The sequence below is a fragment of the Mustelus asterias genome, unplaced genomic scaffold (assembly GCF_964213995.1).
Source record: "Mustelus asterias unplaced genomic scaffold, sMusAst1.hap1.1 HAP1_SCAFFOLD_3739, whole genome shotgun sequence".
NCBI lineage: Eukaryota > Metazoa > Chordata > Chondrichthyes > Carcharhiniformes > Triakidae > Mustelus > Mustelus asterias.
In genome coordinates this window covers 172-19333 of record NW_027593684.1, presented here as the reverse complement: position 1 = coordinate 19333, position 19162 = coordinate 172, and the positions used below count along the sequence as shown (strand labels likewise).

The window sequence follows — 19162 nt, the reverse complement described above, 5'->3', positions numbered from 1 at the left end:
CTTATGAGGATAGGCTGAGGGAGCTCGGTCTTTTCCCCTTGGAGAGACGAAGGATGAGAGGAGACCTAATAGAGGTGTATAAGATGTTGAGAGGCATAGATCGGGTGGACTCTCAGAGGCTTTTTCCCAGGGTGGAAATGGCTGCTACGAGAGGACACAGGTTTAAGGTGCTGGGGGGTAGGTACATAGAAACCCTACAGTGCAGAAGGAGGCCATTCGGCCCATCGAGTCTGCACCGACCACAATCCCACCCAGGCCCTACCCCCACATATTTACCTGCTAATCCCTCTAACCTACGCATCTCAGGACTCTAAGGGGCAATCTTTGGACTGTGGGAGGAAACCGGAGCACCCGGAGGAAACCCACGCAGACACGAGGAGAATGTGCAGACTCCACACAGACAGTGACCCAAGCCGGGAATCGAACCCTGGACCCTGGAGCTGTGAAGCAGCAGTGCTACCGTGCCGCCCCTACAGGGGAGATGTCAGGGGGAAGTTTTTCACACAGAGGGTGGTGGGCGAGTGGAATCGGCTGCCGTCAGTGGTGGTGGAGGCAAACTCAATAGGGTCTTTTAAGAGACTCCTGGATGAGTACATGGGACTTAATAGGATGGAGGGTTATAGGTAGGTCTAGAAGGTAGGGATGTGTTCGGCACAACTTGTGGGGCCGAAGGGCCTGTTTGTGCTGTAGTTTTTCTATGTTCTATCTTTGGTCTATGGGAGGAAACTGGAGCACCTGGAGGTACCCAACTCAGACACTGGGGTAGAACGTGCAGACTGCAAGGAAGTGACTGTGAAAATCCCCTCGTGAAAATCCGGCGCCTGTTCGGGTACACTGAGGGAGAATTTAGCATGGCCAATGCACCTCACTAGCACTGTGGGAGGGAACCGGAGCACCCAGAGGAGACCGACGCAGACACGGGGAGAACGTGCAGGGACTCCACACAGGACAGTGACCCAGGCCGGAATTGAATCCGGGCCCCTGGCGCTGTGAGGCAGCAGTGCTAACCACTGTGCTGCCCTACACAGGTCACAGGTAGAGGTTGAGAGGAGGTAGATTTAAAACTGAGATGAGGAGGAACTACTTCTCGCAGAGGGTGGTGAATCTGTGGAACTCACTGTCCCATGGCACGGTGGAGTCTGAATCATTGAATGGTTTCAAGAAGGAGATGGATATATTTCTAATAAAAAACTGGTTGAAGGGACATGGGTAACAGGTGGGGAGGTGGATTTGAGACCAGGGAGAGATCAGCCAGATTGACTGACAGAGCAAGCTCAAAGGGCCGAATTTGCCTACTTCTGCTCCTAATTCCTATGTTCCTATGAACTACAAGGCAGTACAGTGGCACAGTGGTTAGCACTGCTGTCTCACAGCACCAGGGACCAGTGTTCGATTCCCGGCTCGGGTCACTGTCTGTGTGGACTCTGCACGTTCTCCCCGTGTCTGCGTGGGTTTCCTCCGGGTGCTCCGGTTTCCTCCCACAGTCTGAAAGACGTGCTGGTTAGGGTGGATTGGGCCGTGCTAAATTCTCCCTCAGCGTAACCCAAACAGGCGCCGGAGTGTGGCGACGAGGGGAATTTCACAGTAACTTCATTGCAGTGTTAATGTAAGCCGACTTGTGACACTAATAAATTGGCCCTCCAAGCCCGCGCCACTCCCCGGTCCAGGATTGAACCCTGAATCCAGGATCCCCGCCCAATTTTCCAGCCTATCTACATCCTATCCACCGAGCTGTCCCTCACAGCTACGATGCTTTGTTCATCACAACCTATTAAACTCACCCCCACCCCCCCCATTCCAGACCATGTGATCTCCAGGGAGAGGCGAAAACCCAGAGTGAAAACCCCAGGGCCAATATGGGGAAAAAAAAATCTGGGAAATTCCTCTCCGACCCCCTGAGGCGATCGAAACGAGTCCAGGAGATCACACTGGCCCTGATCAGAAAATGCTTCCCAACCCTATTCATTTCCACTTCTGCTTTACGAACACCATCTGAATTCCCTGCCCCCGAGACAGGTTCCCAACTATCCGCTGTCTCGCTCTGTACTGGCACCAGCAAGATGATCATAGAATGAAGCCTGCTATGCTCCTTGCATTGAAGTATAAGCACTCCAGACCTCCAGGCCCAGTGAGGTCGTCCTCCCCCAGAGTGCTCTTCTTCTTTGCCAGCCTTGTCCCAGCCCCTAGCTCGTCCCCAGCCTCCACACTTGTAGACCTAATATTTTGATCCCCACCCCCCTGCCATACTAGTTTAAACCCCCCCGAACTGCACTAGCAAAGCTCCCAGCCAGGATATTTGTGCCCTTCCAACTTAGTTGTGACCCCTCGTAGGACGTGAGTGAACCAGACGGGGTTTTTTCAAACAACAATTGACACGGGCATCATTTCACTTCAATTCCAGATTACTTTTTATTGATTTTCAACTTCCACCACATTTGATTTGATTTATTATTGTCACATGTATTGGGATACAGTGAAAAGTATTATTTCTTGCGCGCTATTCAGACAAAGCATACCGTTCATAGAGTACATAGGGGAGAAGGAAAGGAGAAAGTGCAGAATGCAGTGTTACAGTCATAGCTAGGGTGTAGAGAAAGATCAACTTAATGCAAGGTAGGTCCATTCGAAAGTCTGACGGCAGCAGGGAAGAAGCTGTTCTTGAGTCGGTCGGTCCGTGACCTCAGACTTTTGTATCTTTTTCCCGAAGGAAGAAGGTGGAAGAGAGAATGTCCGGGGTGCGTGGGGTCCTTGATTATGCTGGCTGCTTTTCCCGGAGGCAGCGGAAAGTGTAGACAGAGTCAATGTATGGGAGGCTGGTTTGTGTGATGGATTGGGCTACGTTCACGACGCTTTGCAGTTTCTTGCGGTCTTGGGCAGAGCAGGAGCCCATACCGAGCTGTGATACATAGAACATAGAACATTACAGCGCAGTACAGGCCCTTCGGCCCTCGATGCTGCGCCGACCAGTGAAACCAATCTAAAGCCCCTCTAATCTACACTATTCCAATATCATCCATATGTTTATCCAATAACCATTTGAATGCTCTTAATGTTGACGAGTCCACCACTGCTGCAGGCAGGGCATTCCACGCCCTTACTACTCTCTGAGTAAAGAGGCGGCACGGTAGCACAGTGATTAGCGCTGCTGCTTCACAGCTCCAGGGACCTGGGTTCGATTTCCGGCTTGGGTCACTGTCTGTGTGGAGTTTGCGCATTCTCCTCGTGTCTGTGTGGGTTTCCTCCGGGTGCTCCGGTTTCCTCCCACAGTCCAAAGATGTGCGGGTTAGGTTGATTGGCCATGCTAAAATTGCCCCTTAGTGTCCTGAGATGTGTAGGTTAGAGGGATTAGCGGGTAAATGTGTAGGGATATGGGGGTAGGGCCTGGGTGGGATTGTGGTCGGTGCAGACTCGATGGGCTGAATGGCCTGTTTCTGCACTGGAGGGTTTCTATGACTTTCTAAAGAACCTACCTCTAACATCTGTCCTATATCTCTCACCCCTCAATTTAAAGCTATGTCCCCTCGTGCTAGCCAACACCATCCGAGGAAAAAGGCTCTCACTATCCACCCTATCTAATCCTCTGATCATCTTGTATGCCTCTATTAAGTCACCTCTTAACCTTCTTCTCTCTAACGAAAACAACCTCAAGTCCCTCAGCCTTTCCTCATACGATGGGGTCTGATGTTGCGGTTGTATGGAACGTTGGTTCGGCCGCATTTGGAATACTGCGCCCAGTTCTGGTCGCCACACTACCAGAAGGACGTGGAGGCTTTAGAGAGAGTGCAGAGGAGGTTTACCAGGATGTTGCCTGGTATGGAAGGGCTTAGTTATGAGGAGAGATTGGGTAAACTTGGGTTGTTCTCACTGGAAAGATGGAGGATGAGGGGTGACCTAATAGACGTGTATAAAATTATGCAAGGCATAGATAGGGTGAACGGTGGGAAGCTTTTCCCAGGTCGGTGGTGAGGTTCACGATAGGTTCAAGGTGAGGGGGGGGGGAGGTTTAACACGGATATCAGAAGGACGTATTTTACACAGAGGGTGGTGGGGGCCTGGAATGCGCTGCCGGGCAAGGTGGTGGAGGCGGACACACTGGGAACGTTTAAGACTTATCTAGATAGCCACATGAACGGAGTGGGAATGGAGGGATACAAAAGAATGGTCTAGTTTGGACCAGGGAGCGGCGCGGGCTTGGAGGGCCGAAGGGCCTGTTCCTGTGCTGTATTGTTCTTTGTTCTTTGTTGTTTGATTTTCCCACCATACCAGGCAACATCCTGGTAAATCTCCTCTGCACCCTTTCCAACACTTCCACATCTTTCCTATAATACGGCGACCAGAACTGTACGCAATACTCCAAGTGCGGCCGCACCAGAGTTTTGTACAGTTGCAGCATGACCTCATGGCTCCGAAACTCAATCCCTCTACCAATAAAAGCTAACACGCTGTACACCTTCTTAACAACCCTATCAACCTGGGTGCCAACTTTCAGGGATCTATGCACATGGACACCCAGATCCCTCTGTTCATCCACACTACCAAGTATCTTACCATGAGCCCAGTACTCTGTATTCCTGTTACTCCTTCCAAAGTGAATCACCTCACACTTTTCTGCATTTAACTCCATTTGCCACCTCTCAGCCCAGCTCTGCAGCTTATCTATGTCCCTCTGTAACCTGCCACTTCCCTCCGCACTGTCCACAACTCCACTGACTTTAGTGTCATCCGCAAATTTACTAATCCATCCTTCTACGCCCTCATCCAGGTCATTTATAAAAATGACAAACAGCAGTGGCCCCAAAACAGATCCTTGCGGTACACCACTAGTAACTGAACTCCAGGAAGAATATTTCCCATCAACCATGACCCTCTGTTTTCTTACAGCCAGCCAATTCCTGATCCAAACCACTAAATCACCCTCAATCCCATGTGTCCGTATTTTCTTCAATAGCTTACCATGGGGAACCTTATCAAACGCTTTGCTGAAATCCATATACACCACATCAACCGCTTTACCCTCATCCACCTCTTTGGTCACCTTCTCAACGAACTCAATAATGTTTGTGAGGCACGACCTACCCTTCACAAAACCGTGCTGACTATCCCTAATCAAATTATTCCTTTCTAGATGATTATAAATCCTATCTCTTATAATCCTTTCCAAAACTTTGCCCACAACAGAAGTAAGCCTCACCGGTCTATAATTACCAGGGTTGTCCCTACTCCCCTTCTTGAACAAGGGGACAACATTTGCTATCCTCCAGTCTTCTGCACTGTTCCTGTAGACAATGATGACACAAAGATCAAAGCCAAAGGCGCTGCACTCTCCTCTCTCGCCTCCCAGAGAATTCTGGGATAAATCCCATCCGGGCCAGGGGACTTATCTATTTTTACCCTTTCCAGAATTGCTAACACCTCCTCCTTATGAACCTCAATCCCGTCCAGTCCAACAGCCTGCATCTCAGTACTCCCCTCGACAACACTGTCCCTCTCCAGTGTGAATACCGATGAAAAATATTCATTTAGTGCCTCTCCTATCTCTTCAGACTCCACGCACAACTTCCCACTACTGTCCTTGACTGGCCCTAATCTTACCCGAGTCATTCTTTTACTCCTGACATACCTATAGAAAGCTTTAGGGTTTTCCTTGATCCTACCTGCCAAAGACTTCTCATTTCCCTCCTGGCTCTTCTTAACTCTTTCTTGAGGTCCTTCCTGGCTAACTTGTAACTCTCAAGTGCCCTAACTGAGCCTTCACGTCTCATCTTAACATAAGTCTCCTTCTTCCTCTTCACAAGAGATTCAACCTCTTTAGTAAACCACGGTTCCCTCGCTCGACCACTTCCTCCCTGCCTGACAGGTACATACTTATCAAGGACGCAGCACGGTGGTTAGCACTGCTGCTTCACAGCTCCAGCGACCTGGGTTCGATTCCCGGCTTGGGTCACTGTCTGTGTGGAGTTTGCACATTCTCCCCGTGTCTGCGTGGGTTTCCTCCGGGTGCTCCGGTTTCCTCCCACAGTCCAAAGATGTGCGGGTTAGGTTGATTGGCCATGCTAAATTAAAAAATTTTTTAAATTGCCCTTAGTGTCCTGAGATGCGTAGGTTAGAGGGATTAGTGGGTAAATCTGTAGGGATATGGGGGTAGGGCCTGGGTGGGATTGTGGTCGGTGCAGACTCGATGGGCCGAATGACCTCTTCCTGTACTGTAGGGTTTCTATGATTCTATGACGTGTAGTAGCTGTTCCTTGAACATGCTCCACATTACAATTGTGCCCATCCCCTGCAGTTTCCTTCCCCAACCTATGCCACCTAAATCTCCCCTCATCGCATCATAATTTCCTTTCCCCCAGCTATAACTCTTGCCCTGCGGTATATACCTATCCCTTTCCATTGCTAAGGTAAACGTGATCGACTTGTTGTCACTATCACCAAAGTGTTCACCTACCTCCAAACCTAACACCTGGCCTGGTTCATTACCCAGTACCAAATCCAATGTGGCCTCGCCTCTTGTTGGCCTATCTACACACTGTGTCAGGAAACCCTCCTGCACACATTGGACAAAAACTGACCCCTCTAAAGTACTCGAACTATAGCTTTTCCAGTCAATATTTGTAAAGTTAAAGTCCCCCAGTACAACTACCCTGTTACTTTCGCTCCTATCCAGAATCATCTTTGCAATCCTTTCCTCTACATCTCTGGAACTTTTCGGAGGTCTATAAAAAACTCCCAACAGGGTGACCTCTCCTTTCCTGTTTCTAACCTCAGCCCAAACTACCTCAGTAGACGAGTCCTCTTCAAATGTCCTTTCTGCCACCGTAATACTGTCCTTGACTAACAATGCCACACCTCCCCCTCTTTTACCACCTTCCCTGATCTTACTGAAACATCTAAACCCTGGAACCTGCAACAACCATTCCTGTCCCTGCTGTATCCATGTCTCCGAGATGGCCACAACATCGAAATCCCAGGTACCAACCCATGCTGCAAGTTCACCCACCTTCATAGAAACCCTACAGTACAGAAAGAGGCCATTCGGCCCATCGAGTCTGCACCGACCACAATCCCACCCAGGCCCTACCCCCATATCCCTACATATTTTACCCGCTAATCCCTCTAATCTATGCATCTCAGGACACTAAGGGGCAATTTTAGCATGGCCAATCAACCTAACCCGCACATCTTTGGACTGTGGGAGGAAAGCGGAGCACCCGGAGGAAACCCACGCAGACACGAGAATGTGCAAACTCCACACACACAGTGACCCGAGCCGGGAATCGAACCCGGGTCCCTGGAGCTGTGAAGCAGCAGTGCTAACCACTGTGCTACCGTGCCACCCCATTATTCCGGATGTTCCTGGCGTTGAAGTATACACACTTCAAACCACCTTCCTGCCTGCCGGTACACTCCTGCGACCTTGAAACCTCATCCATGACCTCACTACTCTCAACCTCCTGTACACTGGAGCTACAATTCAGGTACCCACCCCCCTGCTGAATTAGTTTAAACCCTCCCGAAGAGCATGAGCAAATTTCCCCCCTAAGATATTGGTACCCCTCTGGTTCAGGTTCAGACCATCCTAAGACATCTGGAAAGGATGCCTTCTATGGTGCATCTAAAAATTGGCGAGAGTCATAGCGGACATGCCAAATTTCCTTAGCCTCCTGAGAAAATAGAGGTGTTGGTGGGGCTTTCTTAACTATAGTGTCGGTATGGGGGGGACCAGGACAGGTTGTTGGTGATCTGGACTTTGAAAAATCTGAAGCTCTCGACCATTTCCACTTCATACCCATTGATGTAGACAGGGGCATGTTCTCCACTACGCTTCCTGAAGTCGATGACTATCTCCTTCGACTTGTTGACATTGCCTTTGGTGGGATTCGAACACACTGCCCCCCCTCCTTCCCCCTACCCTGAATTACGGGCGGCACAGTGGTTAGCACTGCTGCTTCACAGCTCCAGGGTCCCGGGTTCGATTCCCGGCTCGGGTCACTGTCTGTGTGGAGTTTGCACATTCTCCTCGTGTCTGCGTGGGTTTCCTCCGGATGCTCCGGTTTCCTCCCACAGTCCAAAGATGTGCGGGTTAGGTTGATTGGCCATGCTAAAATTGCCCCTTAGTGTCCTGGGATGTGTAGGTTAGAGGGATTAGTGGGTAAATATGTAGGGATATGGGGGTAGGGTCTGGGTGGGATTGTGGTCGGTGCAGACTCGATGGGCCGAATGGCCTCTTTCTGTGCTGTAGGGTTTCTAAGATTTCTCTACTACTACCTGTGGCAATTTGTTCCAGACACTCGCCACCTTCTATGTGAAAAAATTGCACCTCTGGACCCTTTTGTATCTCTCCCCTCTCATCCTAAAACTATGCCCTCTAGTTTTTGTCCTTTAGGGAAGGAAATCTGCCGACCTTACCCGGTCTGGCCTACACGTGACTCCAGAGCCACACAGCAATGTGGTGACTCTCAACTGCCCTCCAAGGGGCAACTAGGGATGGGCAATAAATGCTGGGCCCAGCCAGCGACGCCCATGTCCCACAAATGAATAATAAAATAAGGTTGGGGGCAATGAAGGCCGGAGAGTGGACTTGGTGAGTGTCAGATGCTCCTCTGAGGGGCTGAATGGGCCCACTCCTGTTCCGGTTTTCTCCTGGATGGGCCTGACAGGCCTCCCTCTCTTTATCCCGCAGGGAGACATGCAGGAGCAGTACGGAGAGGAATTCCTGAGCATGCTGCAGAAGCTGATGTGGGAATACCTCCAACGGCTGCACCAGGCGCAGCCCAGGGTGCAGTTCGAGCAGGTACGTAGACTGGGGCGATACTCATTGGAATTCAGAAGAATGAGGGGGAAATCTTACAGAAACATTGAAGGTTATGAAGGGAATAGATAAGTTAGAAGTAGGGTGGGTTTTTTCACTGGTGGGTGAAACTAGAACTCGGGGGCATGGCCTCAAAATAAGAGGCAGCAGATTTAGAACTGAGTTGAGGAGGAACTTCTTCACCCAAAGGGTTGTGAATCTGTGGAATTCCCTGCCCAGTGAAGCAGTTGAGGCTGCCTCATTGAATGTTTTTAAGGCAAGGATAGATACATGTTTGAACAGTAAAGGAATTAAGGGTTATGGTGAGCGGGTGGGTAAGTGGAGCTGAGTCCACAAAAAGATCAGCCATGATTTTATTGAATGGCGGAGCAGGCTCGAGGGGTCGGATGGCCTACTCCTGCTCCTAGTTCTTATGTGGGCTGCTTGGCTCGTGGTGCGGGAGTGAGGGTGGGAGGGGAAGCACAGAGATTGTGTGCATGTGAGGGAGAGATGGAGGGAGGACGGAGGGGGGGGCGGAGAGAGATGGAAGGCTGGGGTGGGGGGGGGCGGTGGACATGGTGGGGGGGAGGCATTGTCCCATTATATAGATGGCGGTTGCCAAAGGGGTGTGGGTTTTATAGATGGCGGTTGCCAAAGGGGTGTGGGTTATATAGATGGCGGTTGCCAAAGGGGTGTGGGTTATATAGATGGCAGTTGCCAAAGGGGTGTGGGTTATATAGATGGCAGTTGCCAAAGGGGTGTGGGTTATATAGATGGCGGTTGCCAAAGGGATGTGGGTTATATAGATGGCGGTTGCCAAAGGGGTGTGGGTTATATAGATGGCGGTTGCCAAAGGGGTGTGGGTTATATAGATGGCGGTTGCCAAAGGGGTGTGGGTTATATAGGTGGCAGAGGGGTGTGGATTATTTAGACAGGATAAGATGTATGTGTGAGTTTGATAACCAGGGGTAACTTAGACTGGGAGTTGGTGGAGCGGAGAGGCGGAGCAGGGGAGGGGTTGGTGAGGAGGATTTGGGGGCCACTGGGGATATGGGTCCCACCAAACTGCTCGTGTGCACCTCTGACTGTGATGGCTCCTGCAGTTGAATATCCAACTGATGTTGTGGCCCTAGAATCCGGAAGGGTGGGGGGGATCGGGGAACATTGCTGGGCTTGGGGTCAGGGAGGGGACACGGAATCGCCGGGGATCGGGGGGGGAGAGAAAGAAAGAGCCAGGCCCTCCCCCTTCCTACCTCTGCCCCATTCTGGAAGGGACATGGGAACAGGATCCACGCTTCTCTCCCCTTCTCTCTCTCTCTCTCTTTCTCACGTGCTGTCCCTCTTTTTAATCCCTCCCTCAGATGGCCCAGGCTGCTGGCTCTTCCGACCCCAGGCAATTGCAGTTCCTGATCAGGTGCATGAAGGAGCTGGATCCTCGCTCCCTGCGGTTACTCGCGACTAACCCGGAGGTGTCCAACTCCCAGGATGGAGGTGGGTGTTTGAGAAGGGACTTATTTGCCTTCTTTACCGCCTGCTTGTACCTGTGTGCTTCCTTTCAGCGACTGATGCGCGAGGACACCGAGGTCTCACTGAGTATCCACCTCTCTCAACTTACACCCGTTCAAATAATAATCTGCCTTCCTATTATTGCTACCGAAATGGATAACCTCACTTCTTCCAGATATAATCCAGATAAATGCGAAGTGATGCATTTTGGAAGAACAAATGTAGGGGGGAGTTGTACAATAAATGGCAGAGTCATCAGGAGTATAGAAACACAGAGGGACCTAGGTGTGCAAGTCCACAAATCCTTGAAGGTGGCAACACAGGTGGAGAAGGTGGTGAAGAAGGCATATGGTATGCTTGCCTTTATAGGACGGGGTATAGAGTATAAAAGCTGGAGTCTGATGATGCAGCTGTATAGAACGCTGGTTAGGCCACATTTGGAATATTGCGCCCAGTTCTGGTCGCCGCACTACCAGAAGGACGTGGAGGCGTTAGAGAGAGTGCAGAGAAGGTTTACCAGGATGTTGCCTGGTATGGAGGGTCTTAGCTATGAGGAGAGATTGGGTAAACTGGGCTTGTTCTCCCTGGAAAGACGGAGAATGAGGGGAGATCTAATAGAGGTATACAAGATTATGAAGGGGATAGATAGGGTGAACGGTGGGAAGCTTTTTCCCAGGTCGGAGGTGACGATCACGAGGGGTCACGGGCTCAAGGTGAGAGGGGCGAAGTATAACTCAGATATCAGAGGGACGTTTTTTACACAGAGGGTGGTGGGGGCCTGGAATGCGCTGCCAAGTAGGGTGGTGGAGGCACGCACGCTGACATCGTTTAAGACTTACCTGGATAGTCACATGAGCAGCCTGGGAATGGAGGGATACAAACGGATGGTCTAGTTGGACCAATGAGCGGCACAGGCTTGGAGGGCCGAAGGGCCTGTTTCCTGTGCTGTACTGTTCTTTGTTCTTTAAAAAAAGTTTATTTATTAGTCACAAGTAAGGCTCACATTAACACTGCAATGAAGTCACTTTGAAATTCCCCCAGTCGCCACACTCCGGCGCCTGTTTGGGTCAATGCTCCCTAACCAGCACAGCTTTCGGACTGTGGGAGGAAACCCATGCAGACGCGGGGAGAAAATGCAAACTCCACACAGTGATCCAAGCTGGGAATTGAACCCGGGTCCCTGGCACTGGGAGGCAGCAGTGTTAACCACTGTGCCACCGTGCCGCCCCATTTATCCTCAATATGCTGCATCTGCCATGCAGATGCCCACTCACTCAGCCTGTCCAACCTGCACATCTAGCAGAGTAAATCCACCTAACCTACACACCTTGGACACTAAGGGGCAATTTAGCATGGCCAATCCACCCAACCTCCACATCTTCGGACACTAAGGGGCAAGTTAGCATGGCCAATCCACCCAACCTACACACCTTGGACACTAAGGGGCAATTTAGCATGGCCAATCCACCCAACCTTCACATCTTCGGACACTAAGGGGCAAGTTAGCATGGCCAATCCACCCAACCTACACACCTTTGACACTAAGGGGCAATTTAGCATGGCCAATCCACCTAACCTGCACATCTTTGGACACTAAGGGGCAATTTAGCATGGCCAATCCACCCAACCTCCACATCTTCGGACACTAAGGGGCAAGTTAGCATGGCCAATCCACCCAACCTACACACCTTTGACACTAAGGGGCAATTTAGCATGGCCAATCCACCTAACCTGCACATCTTTGGACACTAAGGGGCAATTTAGCATGGCCAATCCACCCAACCTCCACATCTTCGGACACTAAGGGGCAAGTTAGCATGGCCAATCCACCCAACCTACACACCTTTGACACTAAGGGGCAATTTAGCATGGCCAATCCACCTAACCTGCACATCTTTGGACACTAAGGGACAATTTAGCACGGCCAATCCACCCAACCTACACACCTTTGACACTAAGGGGCAATTTAGTATGGCCAATCCACCTAACCCACACATGTCCCAGTTGCCACATTCTGGTGCATGTTCGGGTACACTGAGGGAGAATTTCACAGTAACTTCATTGCAGTGTTAATGTAAGCCTTAATTGTGACTAATAAATAAACTTTAACTTTAATTTAGCACGGCCAATGCACCTAACCGGAGCACCCGGAGGAAACCCACACAGACAAGGGGAGAACGTGCAAACTCCACACAGACAATGACCCAAGATGGGAATCGAAACTGGGTCTCTGGTGCTGTGAAGCAGCAGTGCTCACCATTGTTTCAGATATCTGGACCATTGGGGTCTCTTCAGGGGCAGGTGGAACCTGTACAAGAAGGACGGGCTGCATCTGAACTGGAAGGGCATAAATACTCTGGCTGGGAGGTTTGCTAGTGTCACACGGGAGGATTTAAACTAGTTTGGCAGGGGGATGGGAACCAAAGCAAAGGTGAATTAACTGAAGGGGAACCAGAGAGTAGGGCCAGTAAGACTCAGAGAAACAGCAGGCAGGGTGGGGGTTGCTAATCAGAGAAGGTCTGGTGGACTGAAGTGCATTTGTTTCATTGCGAGAAGTGTAACAGGTAAGGCAGATGAACTTAGAGCTTGGATTAGTACTAGGAACTATGATGTTGTTGCTATTACAGAGACTTGGTTAAGGGAAGGACAGGATTGGCAGCTTAACATTCCAGGATACAGATGTTTCAGGCGGGATAGAGGGGGATGTAAAAGGGGTGGGGAAGTTGCACTACTGGTTAAGGAGAATATTACAGCTGTACTGTGGGAGGACACCTCGGAGGGCTCATATACAGCGAGGTAATATGGGTAGAACTCAGGAATAGAAAGGGTGTCGTCACAATGTTGGGGGTTTACTATATGCCGCCCAACTGCCAGCGAGAGATAGAGGAATACATATGTAGGCAGATTTTGGCAAGGTGTAAAAGTAACAGGGTTGTTGTGGTGGGAGATTTTAACTTCCCTTATATTGACTGGGACTCATTTAGTACTAGGGGCGTGGATGGGGCAGAGTTTGTAAGGAGCATCCAGGAGGGCTTCTTGAAACAGTACATAGATAGTCCAACTAGGGAAGGGGCCGTACTGGACCTGGTATTGGGGAATGAGCCCAGCCAGGTGGTCGATGTTTCAGTAGGGGAGGAGTTCGGGAACAGTGACCAAATTCAGTAAGCTTTACGGTACTGATGGATAAAGGTAAGTGCAGTCCTGAAGTGAAGGTGCTAAACTGGGGGAAGGCTAATTACAACAATAATAGGCAGGAACTGAAGAATGTAGATTGGGGGCAGATGTTTGAGGGCAAATCAACATCTGGCATGTGGGAGGCTTTCAAGTGTAAGTTGATAGGGATTCAGGACCGGCACATTCCTGTAAGGATGGAGGATAAGTATGGCAAGTTTTGGGAACCTTGGATAATGAGAGATATTGTGAGCCTAGTCAAAGAGATAAAGGAAGCATTTGTCAAAGCGAGGAGGCTGGGAACACACGAAGCAAGTGTGGAATACAAGGAAAGTAGAAAGAAACTTAAGCAAGGAGTAAAGGGGTCATGAAAAAGCATTGGTCAGCAAGATTAAGGAAAACCCCAAGGCTTTTTATAGATATATGAAGAGCAAGAGGGTAGCCAGGGAGAGGGTTGGCCCACTCAAGGACAGGGGAGGGAATCTGTGCGTCAGTATTCACCAAAGAGAAGGACTTAGTGGATGATGAGTCTGGGAAAGGATGTGCAGATAGTTTGAGTCATGTTGAGATCAGAAAGGAGGAGGTATTGGGGTTCTTGAGAAACATTAAGGTAGACAAGTCTCCAGGTCCTGATGGGATATACCCCAGAATACTGAGAGAGGCAAGGGAGGAAATTGCTGGGGCCTTGAGAGAAATCTTTGTATCCTCACTGGCTACAGGGGAGGTCACAGTAAGAGGTCTCACAACACCAGGTTAAAGTCCAACAGGTTTATTTGGTAGCAAATACCATAATCTTTCGGAGCGCTGCTCCTTCGTCAGATGGAGTGGAAATGTGCTCTCAAACAGGGCACAGAGACACAAAATCAAGTTACAGAATACTGATTAGAATATGAATCCCTAAAGCATTCTAATCAGTATTCTGTAACTTGATTTTGTGTCTCTGTGCACTGTTTGAGAGCACATTTCCACTCCATCTGACGAAGGGGCAGCGCTCCGAAAGATTATGGTATTTGCTACCAAATAAACCTGTTGGACTTTAACCTGGTGTTGTGAGACTTCTTACTGTGTTTACCCCAGTCCAACGCCGGCATCTCCACATCATGACTGCAGGGGAGGTCCCAGAGGATTGGAGAATAGCCAATGTTGTTCCTTTGTTTAAGAAGGGTAGCAAGAATAATCCAGGTAATTACAGGCCGGTGAGCCTTACATCAGTGATAGGGAAATTATTGGAGAGGATTCTTCGAGACAGGATTTACTCCCACTTTGAAATAAGCGGACGTATTAGTGAGAGGCAACATGGTTTTGTGAAGGGGAGGTCGTGTCTCACTAACTTGATCGAGTTTTTCCGAGGAAGTGACGAAGATGATTGATGAGGGTAGGGCAGTGGATGTTGTCTACATGGACTTCAGTAAGGCCTTTGACAAAGTCTCTCATGGCAGACTGGTGCAGAAGGTGAAGTCACATGGGATCAGAGATGAGCTGGCAAGGTGGATACAGAACTGGCTTGTCATAGAAGACAGAGGGTAGCAGTGGCGTTCCTCAGGGATCAGTGCTGGGACCTTTGCTGTTTGTAATATATATAAATGATTTGGAGGAAATTGTAACTGGTTTGATTAGTAAGTTTGCGGACGACACAAAGGTTGGTGGATTTGCGGATAGCGATGAGGACCATCAGAGGATACAGCAGGATATAGATCGGTTGGAGACTTGGGCGGAGAGATGGCAGATGGATTTAATCCGGACAAATGTGAGGTAATGCATTTTGGAAGGTCTAATACAGATAGGAAATATACAGTAAATGGCAGAACCCTTAAGAGTATTGATAGGCAGAGGGATCTGGGTGTACAGGTACACAGGTCACTGAAAGTGGCAATGCAGGTGGAGAAGGTAGTCAAGAAGGCATACGGCATGCTTGCCTTCATCGGCCGGGGTATTGAGTTTAAAAATTGGCAAGTCATGTTGCAGCTTTATAGAAACTTAGTTAGGCCGCACTTGGAATATAGTGTTCAATTCTGGTCGCCACACTACCAGAAGGATGTGGAAGCTTTGGAGAGGGTACAGAAAAGATTTACCAGGATGTTGCCTGGTGTGGAGGGCATTAGCTATGAGGAGAGGTTGGAGAAACGTGGTTTGTTCTCACTGGAGCGACGGAGGTTGAGGGGCGACCTGGTAGAAGTCTCCAAGATTATGAGGGGCATGGACAGAGCGGATAGTCAGAAGCTTTTTCCCAGGGTGGAAGAGTCAATTACTCGGGGGCACAGGTTTAAGGTGCGAGGGGCAAGGTTTAAAGGAGACGTATGAGGCAAGTTTTTTTACACAGAGGGTGGTGGGTGCCTGGAACTCGCTGCCGGGGGAGGTAGTGGAAGCGGATGAGTTTTAAGGGGCGTCTTGACAAGTACATGATTAGGATGGGAATAGAGGGATATGGTCCCCGGAAGGGTAGGGGGTTTTAGTTCAGTCGGGCAGCATGGTCGGTGCAGGCTTGGAGGGCCGAAGGGCCTGTTCCTGTGCTGTAATTTTCTTTGTTCTTTGTGCCCCTTAGTGTCCAAAGATGTGCGGGTTGGGTGGATTGGCCATGCTAAATTGCCCCTTAGTGTCAGGGGGATTAGCAGGGTAAATATGTGGGGTTATGGGAATAGGACCTGGGTGGAATTTTGGTCGGGGCAGGCTGGATAGGCCGAATGGCCTCCTTCTGCACTGGAGAATTCTATGATTCTATGAGTGAGGGCAGGCGGAGGGCAGGGGATACCTTTAGCCCTGTTGAACAGAGAGCATCGGAGATGGGGAGGGAGTGGAGGGGTGGTGGTGAGTGGGGACGATTCTTCCTGATGTCGATATTTATCTTTCCACCCACGTCACATCTTTAACAGAAAAACAAAGACCTGGTTGTTGGATCACATTACTCCTTGTGAGATCTTTCTGTGCGCACATTGCCTGCCCGTTTCCTGCCTTGCAATTGGGGGGGACGGCGGGGGAAAGTTGGGAATAAAGTTGGGATTTGTCGGGGTGAGGGGGGGGTTTCCTCATGTTGTCTCACTCCTTTTCCCCCTTTCCTCCAAGTCTCTCTCGGCCTTCCGGCAGAGGAGGAACCCGATGGCGAGGCCGGCTGCCTCACCCTCTCGCCAGCCCGGGGGCGCGACCGCCCACAGACACCGGGCAGGGACGGGCAGTCACCTTGGGCCCCGGTGGGCGGCTGGCAGGCGGCGAGGGGACAGATCCCGCGCGCGGGAGCGGAGGCACCGGGGAGGAGCAGCCACGAGGGTGGGGCACCCGAGCCAGGGCACGCGGAGCTCCGGCACCTTCCCCTCCTGCTCGAAACGGCAGGCGGCGGCCGGGAGGTCCGGGTTCTGCCGCCACTGTCCTGCGGGAGGTGTGACCAGGCCGCGGTGATGAAGAGGCCAGCTCCGGGCACCAGGACGGCATCCGGGGAGGAGGATGGCCCCCGCGACGGATCCAGCTCTGACCCAGAGGAGCCCCCTCGCCCGTGGAGGTCGGCGAAGGTCATGCGGTGTGCCGGCTGCCAGGACATTTGCGGTACGAGACGTGGCGGCGGTGCCAGAGGTGACCGACCGCCGTGCCAGCGAAGGAGCCCGTCCGTCTCGCCGTCCTGTCACTGGAGAGCCAAGGAGAAAGAGTGAGTGAGGGGATGCGGCGAGGGGGAGGGAGGGGTCGTGACCTTTCGCCACTTCTGGCAAGGTCATGGCGGGGGGTGGTCATTTTTTCCAAACGTGCCAAACCAGCCTCGCTGGCATGTCACCGCCATCTTGACCAGATTGTGTTCTTCCCGCATTTTGAATGATGAGGTTTTTTTGACGGGGGGGGGTGGCAATGGTGATCAGACTCACTCTACCTCGTCCTGTGCTCCTCTGTGTGTCGTGCCTTACCAGTGCCCCGAGGTTTTGGGGGGGGGTGCGGGGATAGGGAGAAAACAGCCCCTTCGGTGCCCAGAACTGGAAACCGCTGATGGAGCTATTGAGCTCTGAGTGACCCCTAGAACATTACAGCGCAGCACAGGCCCTTCGGCCCTCGATGTTGCGCCGACCAGTGGAACCAATCTAAAGCCCCTCTAATCTACACTATTCCAATATCATCCATATGTTTATCCAATAACCATTTGAATGCTCTTACCTCAGCTGGTAGTGTCTCCTCAGTGCTGGGCGCACGGCTTTCGGAGAAGCTCTCTGCTGGATTGCTCATGCCCGATGACGGGCCCCATTCCGCTGCCCAACCTCCCGGTCGATGGTGGCAAATAAACCCGGCCGGGTCACTCGGAGATCAATTGCTTCGTTGGCGGATTTGGTCACAGGTGCTGAAGAGAGACGGTGCAGTTGGCGGGTTCGGCAGCACCGGAAGTGCACGTTCGATTCGGCTGGTCCCCGAGTGGTGTTTGAGATTGCGCTCAGTGGAATCAGTTTGCCCCGGTACCCGGAGCCCTGCCACCCAGGCCAAGTGGCGAGGTGCTGCACCCCACCGGGTGCAGGTAGGGGGGGGGAGAAGTTTGGGTTGGGGGACTGGGGGGGGGGGCCAAGGCATTTCGGGCCATCGGCAGCGGTGGGGGAATTACCAAGGGTGGCGGTTTTACAGTCAGAGAGGTTGACAGCACGGAAACAGGCCCTTCGGCCCAACTTGTCCATGCTACCATTTTTTAAAAACCCCTCAGCTAATCCCAATTGCCCACATTTGGCCCATTTCCCTCTATACCCATCTTACCCATGTAACTATCTAAATGCTTTTCAAAAGACAAAATTGTACCCACCTCCACTACTACCTCTGGCAGCTTGTTCCAGACACTCACCACCCTTTGTGTGAAAATAATTGCCCCTCTGGACACTTTTGTATCTCTCCCCTCTCACCGTAAACCTATGCCCTCTGGTTTTGCCCGGTTATGCCCTCTGCCCCTTTCCCTGTCGGGGGAGGGCGTTGCTGCTCTTTTTTCTCCCTCCGCTCATTCAGTCGCCTGGGTTTTTCCCGCAGGAACCGAGTGGGTTCTGGATGGATCGCCAGCAGGTGCCTGGACGTGGGAGGACCCAGCGAGAGGCACCGGGCCCCGACCACAGGTAAGGCACATAAATAACACTCGCTGCACTCCACAGTCTCCTCACAGGGCAGGAGGAGGCCAACCGGCCCATCCAGTCCGTGCTGACTCTCCGGAAGAACATTCCACCCCCAGGCTCCGCCACCCCGCCCCGTTCCTGCAACCCCGTGCGTTGAGCATAACCAACCCACCAAACCGGCACATCTTTGGACTGTGGGTGGAAACTGGAGAACCCGGATACGGGGAGAATGTGCGGACACGGGGAGAATGTGCGGACGCGGGGAGGAGGTGCGGACGCGGGGAGGAGGTGCGGACGCGGGGAGGAGGTGCGGACGCGGGGAGTAGGTACGGACGCGGGGAGTAGGTGCGGACGCGGGGGGAAGGTGCGGACGCGGGGGGAAGGTGCGGACGCGGGGGGAAGGTGCGGACGCGGGGGGAAGGTGCGGACGCGGGGAGAAGGTGCGGACGCGGGGAGTAGGTGCGGACGCGGGAGAAGGTGCGGACGCGGGGGGAAGGTGCGGACGCGGGGGGAAGGTGCGGACGCGGGGGGAAGGTGCGGACGCGGGGGGAAGGTGCGGACGCGGGGGGAAGGTGCGGACGCGGGGAGAAGGTGCGGACGCGGGGAGAAGGTGCGGACGCGGGGTGAAGGTGCGGACGCGGGA

General features: G+C 51.8%; 1 protein-coding gene across 1 annotated transcript; it reads left to right on the top strand.

Annotated features, from left to right (window-relative positions):
• The first annotated feature begins 8608 nt into the window (after positions 1-8608).
• LOC144490753 (uncharacterized) lies at positions 8609-18539 on the top strand. Its single transcript, XM_078208462.1, has 4 exons — positions 8609-8791; positions 10150-10279; positions 16526-17099; positions 18440-18539. The coding sequence occupies exons 1-4, from the start codon at positions 8645-8647 to the stop codon at positions 18537-18539; spliced, it is 951 nt and encodes a 316-aa protein (XP_078064588.1). The 5' UTR covers positions 8609-8644.
• The last annotated feature ends 623 nt before the right edge of the window (positions 18540-19162 follow it).